Source organism: Arachis hypogaea, chromosome 13, assembly GCF_003086295.3.
Source record: "Arachis hypogaea cultivar Tifrunner chromosome 13, arahy.Tifrunner.gnm2.J5K5, whole genome shotgun sequence".
In the NCBI taxonomy this organism is placed as follows: domain Eukaryota; kingdom Viridiplantae; phylum Streptophyta; class Magnoliopsida; order Fabales; family Fabaceae; genus Arachis; species Arachis hypogaea.
This window is the reverse complement of record NC_092048.1, coordinates 21,610,585-21,622,899: the sequence shown is the minus strand read 5'-3', so window position 1 is coordinate 21,622,899 and position 12,315 is coordinate 21,610,585. Positions and strand designations below refer to the sequence as shown.

The window sequence follows — 12,315 nt, the reverse complement described above, 5'->3', positions numbered from 1 at the left end:
CTTCTTTTATATCAAGAGCAGGAGAGGGAGTTGAAAGAGGAAGTCGCCAAGTTGAAGGAGGAGAGGGATAGCCTCCGGGAGAAGGAGAGGAAATTGCAAGCCCAATGCAACATGGAGGTGGGCTTGAGGAAGACAGCACAAGACAGCTACCAAAGTTTATTTAACGATCTTGTGTCTGTGAAAAATGAGCTGCTGAATTCTCAGAGGGCCTATACCGAGTTGGAGGACTCTATTGCTGATGGGGCTGAGGAGACTTGGAGGATCTTTAGGGAGCAGGTCGGAGTCATTGCTCCTGGCCTGGACCTTTCCCCTTTAGATCCTGATAAAGTTGTCATTGATGGTGCCATTGTGGATCCCCCTGTCCCCGAGATTATTTCCGAGTCAGAATTGAAGACTCGGGGGCAGAGAATTATAGAGTCCCCTCCTCGCCCTAAGGACGCTCCGAGTTCTTCTACAGTTCCTCCGACTTCCTCTTCGTCTCCTATGGATGCCTCTCTTCCCGGTCCTGGTGGCGCTCCTCCTGCCTCTGGTGGTGGTGATCTGTCTACTCCTCTTGCAAAAAAGTAATTTGTTGGCTATTTGGGGGCCCGGCCTGTGGATCCCCTCTTTTTTAAACTCTTTATTTATTTTTGGGTAGTGTTTGAACAATTTTTTGGCCTTTTAAGGCCGTAAACAAAACTCTTTATAATACCCTTTTCAATAAGGGTTTACGTTAAAAAATAAGTACCCCTTTTTTGGATAAGGGTTTAAGTTACCTTATGCGTGCATGCTTTTCTGATTACAATTTTTTTGAATTTCCCTTGATCTTTTCTGAAAAAACCTTTTCTTTGGCTTGTCTGCCTTTCTGAACCTTTTTGTTTTAAGGATCTTTAGGACAGCCTTTTAATCTTTTCTTGGGTTTTTTCCTACCTCTCTTTTGTTATTCCTAGTACTCAATTTCGTTTCATTGAGTTTTTATGACTTAGGTTATTTTTGCGATTCGTTTTCTTTTTCTACTCGGTTCTTTATTTCGACTTATGAGTCGGAATGTTTCCGAGTTTCTTACGATCAACTTTTATAACCTCTTTACGCCGACTTGTACCTCGTCGTTTTATCCTGACGACCATCTAGGTCGGTCATGGGATTTTCACGTTTTGTCGAGCTTAAGTCGGCGCGTTTCGTAGAAAGAGAAAGCAACAAAGGAATTTTAGAGATATTTGTAAGCTAAAAAGATCTTTATTAATTGGGGAGGTACTTCATTGCTACTAAGGATTTTGACAGTCTATTTCCCTTAGTCCCTACTATGATGCCTCGTTAAAAACCCTTCTCCAGAAAAAACCCTTTGGTTTTGGAAAAAAATCATGAAGTTGGGAAAAGAGTACATCAGGGAGTAGAGTTCGCTTTTAGCTATAGTACCTTTTCATATTACAAGCATGCCACGACCGTGGTAACTCGGTGCCGTCCAGGTCGGTCACTTTATAATAGCCTTTTCCTAAGACCTCATTGATTTTGTATGGTCCCTTCCAATTTGCAGCGAGTTTTCCTTCCCCTGATTTGTTGACTCCAATGTCGTTTCTGATCAAGACCAAGTCGTTCGGGGTGAACGCTCTTCGAATGACTTTTTTGTTGTACCTTATAGTCATTCTTTGCTTCAGCGCTGCCTCTCTTATCTGGGCTTTCTCTCGGACTTCGGAGAGCAAGTTGAGCTCCTCTTTGTGCCCCTGTATATTTCCGACCTCATCATGGAGAATCACTCTTGGGCTTTGTTCGTTGACTTCTATTGGGATCATGGCTTCTACGCCATAAACTAGTCGGAATGGTGTTTCTCCAGTGGCGGATTGGGGGGTCGTCCTGTAAGCCCATAGCCCTTGTGGGAGCTCTTCAGCCCAAGCTCCTTTTGCATCTTGTAATCTTTTCTTCAGCCCTGCCAGTATGACTTTGTTGGCTGCCTCGACTTGCCCATTGGCTTGCAGGTGTTCCACCGAGGTGAACTGGTGTTTAATCTTCATACTGGCTACTAGGCTTCTAAAGGTAGAGTCGGTGAATTGGGTTCCATTATCTGTAGTAATGGAATGAGGTATTCCATACCTTGTGATGATATTTTTGTAGAGGAACCTCCGACTTCTTTGTGCGGTGATGGTGGCCAATGGTTCTGCTTCTATCCACTTTGTGAAATAATCTATTCCCACGATCAGGTATCTGACTTGTCCTGGCGCCTGGGGAAAAGGTCCTAACAAATCCATTCCCCATTTTGCAAAAGGCCAGGGAGAAGTGATACTGATGAGCTCCTCCGGGGGAGCCACGTGGAAATTTGCGTGCATCTGGCACGGTTGACACCTTTTCACAAATTCGGTCGCGTCTTTCTGCAAGGTCGGCCAGTAGAATCCAGCTCGGATCACTTTCCTGTCTAATGACCTTGCTCCGAGATGGTTTCCGCAGATTCCACTATGGACTTCTTCTAACACCTCGGTGGTTTTTGAGGTCGGTACGCACTTTAACAATGGTGTTGATATCCCCTTTTTGTAGAGAATATTTTTCACCAAGGTGTAGTGTTGTGCTTCCCTCCGGATTTTCTTGGCCTCTTTCTCCTCCTTCGGGAGGATGTCAAATTTCAAGTATTCGACCAAGGGATTCATCCATCCGAGGTTTAGTCCGACTACCTCAAGGACCTCTTGTTTGTCTTCTACTTTTATCACGGAGGGTTCCTGGAGAGTTTCTTGGATCAGGCTTCTGTTATTTCCTCCCGACTTGGTACTTGCTAACTTGGATAGGGCGTCTGCTCTGCTATTTAGATCCCGAGTTATATGCTTGACCTCGGTTTCAGCAAAGCGCCCAAGGTGTTCCAGAGTTTTTTCCAAGTACCTTTTCATATTTGGGTCCTTTGCTTGATACTCTCCACTTATCTGGGAGGTCACCACTTGCGAGTCACTGTATATCATCACTTTTGTAGCACCGACTTCTTCCGCCAGCTTCAATCCAGCAATCAAGGCTTCATACTCTGCCTGATTATTTGAAGTTGGGAATTCAAATTTGAGGGAGACCTCTATTTGGGTTCCTCTTTCATCCACCAGTATTATGCCTGCACCGCTTCCTGTTTTGTTTGAGGATCCATCTACATAGAGTTCCCATGTAGTTGGTTTCTCCTCTTGGTCTCCTGCATATTCTATGATGAAGTCGGTGAGGCACTGGGCTTTAATCGCCGTCCGAGTTTCATACTTCAAGTCGAACTCGGAGAGCTCTATTGCCCATTGAACCATTCTCCCTGCAACATCCGTCTTTTGGAGGATTTGCTTCATGGGTTGGTTCGTGCGGACTCTTATTGTGTGACCTTGAAAGTAAGGTCGTAGCCTTCGTGAGGCTACCACTAAGGAGTAGGCGAACTTCTCTAGTTTGTGGTACCTTAGCTCAGGGCCTTATAGAACTTTGCTGATGAAATATACTGGGTGCTGTCCTACCTCGTCCTCTCTTATCAGGGCCGACGAGACGGCCTTGTCTGCTACAGATAAGTATAGGATGAGGTCTTCTCCAGCTGTAGGTCGGGTCAGAATAGGAGGTTGGCTCAAGAATCTTTTGAACTCCTGGAATGCCTCCTCGCATTCAGGAGTCCATTCGAATTGACATCCCTTTCTCAATAAAGAGAATAGTGGAAGGGATTTTAGTGCTGATCCTGCCAAGAATCTGGAGAGGGCTGCAAGTCGGCCATTTAGCTGCTGGACCTCTCTTAAGCAAGTCGGGCTTTTCATCTCCAGGATAGCTCTACACTTGTCGGGATTAGCTTCAATCCCTCTTTGTGTTAGCATAAACCCTAGGAATTTTCCTGCCTCTACCGCGAAGGCACACTTTGCGGGATTTAGTCTCATCCCGTGTAACCTTATGGTGTCAAAGACTTGTGAGAGGTCTGCCAAGAGGTTGACTTCTTTCTTGGTCTTTACTAGTATGTCGTCCACGTATACTTCCATTAGGCTCCCAAGGTGAGAGGCAAACACCCTATTCATCAGCCTCTGGTATGTGGCTCCTGCGTTTTTCAATCCAAACGGCATGACCACATAGCAAAAATTAGCTCTGGGCGTGATGAATGATGTTTTCTCCTGGTCTGGCTCGTACATCGGGATTTGGTTATACCCCGAGTAGGCGTTCATGAATGACAAGTATTGATACCTCGAGCTGGATTCTACCAGGGTGTCAATACTTGGTAGTGGATAAGGGTCCTTGGGACAGGCCTTATTTAAGTCGGTATAGTCGACACACATTCTCCATTTACCATTTTGTTTTTTGACTAGCACTACATTAGCTAGCCATGTTGGGTACTTGACTTCTCTAATGAAGCCGACTTCTAAGAGCGCTTGTACTTGCTCTTCTACTATTAGGGCTCGTTCTGGGCCGAGCTTGCGTCTTCTTTGTTGTACAGGTCGGGACCCCGGGTAAACCGAGAGCTTATGGGACATGAGCTCGGGGTCTATCCCAGGCATGTCGGAGGCCTTCCAGGCGAAGAGATCGGAGTTATCTCTTAGGAGCTTAGTCAACCCTTGTTTTAGGGTTTCCCCTAGGTTGGCCCCTATGTGAGTATTTTTTCCCTCCTCTTCGCCGACCTGTATCTCCTCGGTTTTTCCTCCCGGTTGTGGACGCAGCTCTTCTTTGGCCCTTGCGCCTCCGAGCTCTACTGTGTGAACTTCTCTGCCTTTTCATCTTAGGTTTAGGCTTTCATTGTAGCATTTCCTTGCCAATTTCTGATCTCCCCTTACCGTTGCTATCCCCGCTAAGGTCGGAAATTTCATACAAAGGTGAGGAGTGGATACCACCGCTCCGAGTCGATTAAGGGTAGCTCTGCCAATTAAAGCATTATATGCTGACCCTACATTGATGACTATGAAGTCTATGCTCAGAGTTTTTGATTTTTCCCCTTTTCCAAAAGTGGTGTGGAGGGGCAAAAATCCTAGTGGCTTTATTGGCGTGTCGCCTAGTCCGTATAAGGTGTCGGAGTAGGCTCTTAATTCTTTCTTATCCAACCCTAGTTTGTCGAAAGCGGGCTTAAAAAGAATGTCCGCTGAGCTTCCTTGGTCTACTAGGGTTCTGTGGAGATGAGCATTTTCTAGGATCATAGTTATTACCACTGGATCATCGTGTCCAGGGATTATTCCTTGCCCATCTTCTTTTGTAAATGAAATGGTTGGGAGGTCGGATGACTCTCCTCCGACCTGGTAGACTCTCTTGAGGTGTCTTTTGTGAGAGGATTTGGTGAGTCCCCCTCCCGCGAACCCCCCTAAGATCATATGGATATGTCTCTCCGGAGTTTGCGGTGGTGGGTCTCTTCTATCCATATCATCTCGCTTTCTCTTCCCATGACTGTCCGACCTTTCTATGAGATATCTGTCAAGCCGACCTTCTCTAGCCAGCTTTTCTATTACATTTTTAAGGTCGTAGCAATCGTTTGTGGAGTGACCATATAATTTATGGTGCTCACAGTAGTCGTTGCGGCTCCCCCCTTTTTTATTTTTAATGGGTCTGGAGGGTGGCAGCCTTTCCGTATTACAAATCTCTCTGTATACATCCACTATGGAGACTTTTAGAGGAGTATAAGAGTGATATTTTCTTGGTCTATCGAGACCAAGTTCTTCCTTCTTCTTGGCTTCCGTCTCCCTCTCTTTTGTTGAGGGAGGGTGGCCAGGTCGCCAGCTCAGGTCTCTCAACTTAGCATTTTCCTCCATGTTGATGTACTTTTCAGCTCTTTCATGTACATCACTTAGAGAGATGGAGTGTCTTTTGGATATGGACTGTGAGAAGGGACCTTCTCTGAGCCCGTTGACTAACCCCATTATGACTACCTCGGTGGGCAGGTCTTGAATCTCTAAACATGCTTTGTTGAACCTTTCCATATAGGCTCGTAAGGATTCTCCGACCTCCTACTTTATTCCCAGGAGGCTCGGTGCATGCTTTACTTTGTCTTTCTGGATAGAGAACCTCATCAAGAACTTTCTTGAGAGGTCTTCAAAACTGGTAACCGACCTCGGGGGGAGGCTATCGAACCACTTCATCGCCGCTTTCGACAAGGTTGTCGGGAAAGCTTTGCATCGCGTAGCATCAGAAGCGTCGGCCAGATACATCCGACTTTTAAAATTGCTCAAATGATGCTTCGGATCAGTGGTTCCGTCGTAGAGGTCCATATCGGGGCTTCTAAAGTTTCTCGGAACTTTTGCCCTCATTATGTCCTCACTAAAAGGATCTTCCCCTCCTAGGGGTGACTCTTCTCCGCCGTCACGGGAGTTCCGACCTTTGAGGGAGGATTCTAACTTTAAGATTTTTTTTTCTAACTCTTTTCGTCGCTCCATCTCCTCTTTTAGGTTCTTTTCAGTTTCCTTTTGTCGCTCCCGTTCCTGTTCTAACTGTTCGAGGCGACTGTGGACTAATCCCATGAGCTCAGTTGTCTGGGATGGTCCCTCTTTCTCTGATTCGCGCCCTTCTGAAGAATTCACCTTCGGATTTTTTATTCCGGAAGTGCCTTCCCTGTGTTGGTCATTGGCTTCCTGGTGAAGGGTCAAGTCTGCCTCATTGTTTCCGGTGTTCAGATTCTCTTGTTCAGAATCTGTCTCTACATGACCCTCTTCAGGGGATCTATCTGCCATCACTGGTTGATCTCTCGGGTCTCCGGCAACGGCGCCAATGTTACGGTGGGTAACCGGAGATTAATGGGCTGGATGGCGTTGGTTGGCCCAAACGTACGAAGGAGGAGGCTTTCAAGTGGGTCTGCAACTCGGTGCACTCCGTCCGACCTGTACGTGTGAAAGAATGGGGGGTGGTACCTGCAAAGACACTCCGATGCCTAAGTCAGCAAGGATGTTAGCAGGTCTAGAGAGTATTGGAACTTAGAGATACCTGAGGGGTGTCAGTGTATTTATAGTGGTGAACCAATAACCACCGTTGGAGTAGTGCCACTTTTCTAGGGTGTTAACCGTCCCTTTATCTTAGGGAAGTTAAGATATGGCTCGTGAAGTGGTTAGAGAGATTCTAGGGGCAGTTACTCATTCAAATGAGTGCTTATCTGCCAGCTAACCCTCGTTCCCGACTTCTTTATAGCAAGTCGTGACGAGTACCGACTTCGTAGTGGCTGATCTGGTGAAAGGTGAGGTCAACTCTTTGGGTTGGGCCTTTTTACTTGGATTCTGGGCTTTAATCGTTGGGTCAGGTTATGAACAGATATGATTATATATAATAATTATATTTTTTTTTGGTTAAAATATATAATAATTATATATGCACTCTAGAACAGTCAAGTGGGCTGTAATTAGTATGTCGGCCCATTTCTATAATCGTAGCTTGTTTTAGTAAAGTTATGTGCCTAGATCCAAACAAAAAAAGGTTAAGTTATGTGGAAACTGGAAACAGTTAAATTGACCCATTTGTAATTGTCCAAAACAAAACTGACCCATTTATATATATTTATGTTGGTAGAAACTCAGATGCAGTCGATTTTATGTGAAGTAGATATTTAAGAGCCATTAAATAATTTGACTGATTTGACTAAATTTTTATCTAACGACTCTCAGGTATCAACTTCACGTAAAGTCGACTTCACCTGAGTTTTTACCATTTATTTTTGACCGGAAATGACACACTAACGGTCATTAGACCTGGTTGATGTGCCACTTTGTTTCCTTTCCTCCTCACTCACTTGATATTTTAGTTGAGGTGATAAATTTTGGTATTTTTTTTAAGGTGATTGTTACGTGCTTACAAATATTTGTCTAATTTCGTAAAAAAAAAAGTTAAAAATTAATATTTAATTTTAAAAATATAAAAATAAATAATGATTAAATATTTAAAATTTATTATAATAAATAATTTAGACAAAAATTAGACATCATACTATAAATACCATAAAATTCACCTTTTTTTAATATGGTATATCCGAATTTAAAACTTGACAAAGGCCTAGTAAAAAAAATGTGAGTGTATAGTATACATGAATTTGTGATATTATAATCGCTTTTTATTTTTAATATGGAAAAGAGTGTGGGGTGATACAACGTTATGGAAAATAGGGGTGCTTTCTCTACATGTGGTGTTAGGGAGCTGAAATAGGACCGAGAAATTTAGAACAAAGAACTCGGACGATCCGATTAAAGGGTATCTACAAAAAAATATTTTTTAATAAAACACGGAGGGTCCGTTTTGATTTAAAAAAAATAAAAAAAAAACTAAAAACGGAGGGTCCGTTTTCATTTTAAGAAAAAATTAAAAAAACAAAAAGTCTAAATACAGAGGGTCTGTTTTCATTTAAAAAATAAAATAAAAAGTGTAAACAGAGGATTCATTTAACAAAAAAATCGGACGGTCCTGATTTCTCTCTGCCATTGTTCAAAAAAATTTGTCCCACACCTGTGTCTAACACCTGTATACACCATAACCAAGCACAACTCACACACTCCTGCAATATAAAAAAAAAATGAACCGCACACTGTTTTAGACCTTTCTATATGACTTTTGTCAGGGCTTAAAACAACAAACTAGAGGAGATTTGATGGTTTAGATTGAGATTTGTCAAATGACTTCCGATATTTTAATGAATCCAATCTAAACCATCAAATCTCCTCTAGTTTGTTGTTTTAAGCCCTGACAAAAGTCATATAGAAAGGTCTAAAACAGTGTGCTAACATTGTAAAGTTTTATACTGAGCCAATATAGGAGTTTTTTATTTTTAATATTGGGCCTAACTTTGTGTAATCCACTAAAATGACAAAAAATTAGCGTTTAACGCCGTTGTGGGAATATAGGAAAACGTCATCGCCGTTTTCACAGCAACGTTACTTTCAACTTCAACAAAACGTTGGTGACGTTTTCCACAAAACGTCAGTGACGTTTTGTGTGTGCATGGTTCACACGTGGATGAAAAGTTCTCCCTCTCACCAGCGAGAAGATTTTTAACGTTAGTAAACCCTTCTCTTTCCCATTTCTTCATCTTCTCTCTTCAGTTCCACCACAAAACGCCTCCTTCCATCCTTATCAATGTTACCCCACTAAAACTAAAGAAATTCACAAAGCAAAACGGCAGCTTCCACACTGAGGACCACAACTAACCAAAGCCATTCAGGTAAATGATTTAGTGATTTTTTTTTTAACCGAAAGCATGAACAAATTTTTTTTAAAAATAGACTAAGATTTTGTAATTTTTTTAAGTTATTTTACTATTAATTAATAGTAAGTTAATTAATTGCTAGTACTTAGTAGTAGTATTATCGGCGTTAGAATAGGACTATAAGTGTTAGTTAGTGTTAGGATTAGTTTTAGTAAATTAATTATTGTTAGTAACTTAATTACTGTTAGCACTAGGTTAGGTTAGTGCTATTTAAAATTTGAAATAGCTGTTTTGAAACACATATGTATTAATAATTGATTATTGTTGATATATGTTTGGTCTTTTTTTTATAAGAAATTTTTTTATTTTATGATTGATTTATAATTTTATTAATTTAAAAAACAGAATTAAAAAAGAATTAGTTAATAATTTTCAGAAAATTTTTTTAATTTACGTAAAATATTAGTTTCAGTAATTATTAATTTTTATTTTAGTTTTGCTTAAAATATTTAATTAAATCTGAATTATTATAAAAAATATTTAAAGTAAAATTATTTAAAAATTATTTAAATTTTTTTAATTTAAATAAAACATCAGTTTCTATTATTATTAACGCATGCTTTTAGGGATGTTAGTTTAGTTTTGGTTGAAATATTTGTTGGTTAAATTTGAACTATTATTAGAAAATAGAGTTAATTATATAGTTACGTTACTTTTATTACTATTAATTTTAGGATAGATTTAATCTTGGTTTAATTTTGGAATGTGTTTTTAATAAAAAAATAGAATTATAAGATATATTAATAATAAATTTTCATTTATTTTAAATATTTTTTAAAAAAATTTTAATTATTTAAATATGTCATTTCTAATCCAGAGTTTAAAAAAGAGGAAAATGGGAAAACGTGACATCATACATGCTGAAGATCATATTGTAAAATATCTTCGACATCCTGTATATGTAAGTAATTTTTATGTTTATTGTAGTAGTTAATAATTAGTAGTTTATTTAGTAATAATCAATTATTAGAATATGTAGTGATTTAGTAAGTGTTGATTATAATAGTAGTCATGAACTGGTTATAGTAATTTACTATTAATGATTAAATTTTGTTTTCAGAGTTCAAGAAATTTGCACATAAGACACTTACACCAAATAGATTCATATGATAATAGAGTGGAAGAACAACTGAAGGCGAGCGGGTTCTATTATGTTTCTCAAATTGGGAGGATCGTGTCTCATAGGCCGACTGTAGACGCACTGGTTGAAAGGTGGCGTCCGAAAATGCACACGTTTCATCTTCCATATGGTGAGTGCACGATCACTTTGGAGGACGTCGCAATGATTCTTGGACTCCGAACTGATGGTCTACCGGTGACTGGATCAACCGATCATAGTACAAGTGGGTTAGAAAACGAGTGCTTGGCCCAATTTGGTGTTGCTCTTGGGTCGAAGGACCACAAAGGAAGCGGAATCAAGCTGGCATGGTTCCGCACCCTAAAGCGGTGCCAACATTTGACTGATCAAGTAAGTAAGGAAATTTATGTGAAATGTCACATAATGTGTCTATTTGGTACGACGTTATTTAGTGACAAGTCTGGAATCTCTGTGCACTGGAAGTATTTGCCATTGCTTCGTGACTTTTCTCAAATTCATAAGTTTAGTTGGGGTTCTGCTTGCCTTGCGCACATGTATCGATCATTATGTCGGGCATCGAGATATGATTGTAAGGACATGGATGGTCCTCTGGCATTGCTCCTTGTGTGGGCCTGGATACGAATGCCAACAATAGGGCCTCTGCCGGTGGATACCAGCTTTCCACTCGCTCGCAGGTAATATTTAACTAAGTTGTCGATTTTTGTTTTTTTTTTTTTTGTATTAATTAGTTTCTAATATGAACATGATATGACAGGTGGAATGATTATCAACCCACCACTGAGCACTATAAAAATTGGACAACCTCTGACGTTAGGAGAAGGTTGGATGATCTTCCTCTGGATGGAGTAAGTGTTTTGTTGCTAAGACCTTTCATTATGTGAATTAAATTGATTATTAGTGCACTTATACCTCTGCTATTTGATATGTTTTTTCAGTTTGTGTGGGACGCATACAGTCCTAATCGGGTTGCGCCTCATGTTATTCCATTTGACATTAACAACGGTGCAAATTTTTTGAGTGCAACTGTACCTTTAATATGTTTTGAGGCTGTGGAGTGGCATCCGACTGACAGGATTAGAAGACAATTTGGCTTTCATCAAGACCCCCCAGTCGAAGCTATGAAACTTGGAGCGTCCCATAACATAGTGCTGACAGGTCCAAAGAATAAGAACTGGGGCGTAGAAGATGCAGTATGGATCTCACAATGGTTAAATAGTTCTATGTGTGTCTTGACAAGTGAACATGTCGACAACTATCAACCATCTGACCAGTACATGGACTGGTATATTGGTAAATTTGGTGATCACCTGCGGGTATCCGAGCTTGCTGAGCAAGAGGAAGAAGGTCAACAAGAGCAACCATATCAGCAAGAACAACAACCTCAGCAAGAACAACCACCTCAACAACAAGGACCACATCGGCAAGAACAACCACTGGTTTCACAGTCGTATGCATACGCACCATACCCATACCTACCATATCAATAGCCATATCCATACCCACCACAACATCCACACCCACAGGAATATCCATATTATCCACCATACTCACAACCATATCCATATTATCCACCCCCACCATACACACAGGAATATGCACAACCTTTCACCCATACCCATACACACAGGAATATACACACAGGAATATGCCCAGAAGACTCGTGTCAGAATCCGGAGATCTTCAACTAACTCATCCCCTCGATAGCCATATGCAGTTTCATACTCAACAGCTGCTGATGGTTCTTTTGCAACCATTGCTTCAAACCATGTGGGCAAAGCTTCATATGAAGATTCCCACCCACCAAATATTTTCTCAACTGCCTTTTGCTTGGCCAACCATGCTTTGCGATAACTTATCGTGTAGTTGAACTTCGATTGTACTTCAGCAATGACATATTTCACCTTTATGGACGGATTAGCTTCAACTAATGGCTTTATTGCTTCTGCAATTGTTTCAGAGTCCAGTTTAGCATGATCCTGAGATATGGTACTTCTGGTGCACGTGTGACTACCATTGTACCTCCTTATCACCCAACAATACTGTCTTTTCATAAGACTAACTCTGATAAGCCAATCACAACTTGTTCCGTACTGTACGCATTTAGCAT

General features: G+C 40.9%; 1 protein-coding gene across 1 annotated transcript; it reads left to right on the top strand.

Moving 5' to 3' along the window:
• Positions 1-9,944: 9,944 nt before the first annotated feature.
• On the top strand, positions 9,945-11,695 carry LOC140177484 (serine/threonine-protein phosphatase 7 long form homolog). Its single transcript, XM_072210597.1, has 4 exons — positions 9,945-10,010; positions 10,170-10,882; positions 10,963-11,053; positions 11,144-11,695. The coding sequence occupies exons 1-4, from the start codon at positions 9,945-9,947 to the stop codon at positions 11,693-11,695; spliced, it is 1,422 nt and encodes a 473-aa protein (XP_072066698.1).
• Positions 11,696-12,315: the final 620 nt, after the last annotated feature.

Coding starts and splice junctions, on each gene's coding strand:
- LOC140177484 (XM_072210597.1), top strand. CDS start 9,945: ATGGGAAAACGTGACATCATACATGCTGAAGATCATATTGTAAAATAT. Junction 10,883..10,962: donor AGCTTTCCACTCGCTCGCAG/GTAATATTTAAC, acceptor ATGATATGACAG/GTGGAATGATTATCAACCCA. Junction 11,054..11,143: donor ATGATCTTCCTCTGGATGGA/GTAAGTGTTTTG, acceptor ATGTTTTTTCAG/TTTGTGTGGGACGCATACAG.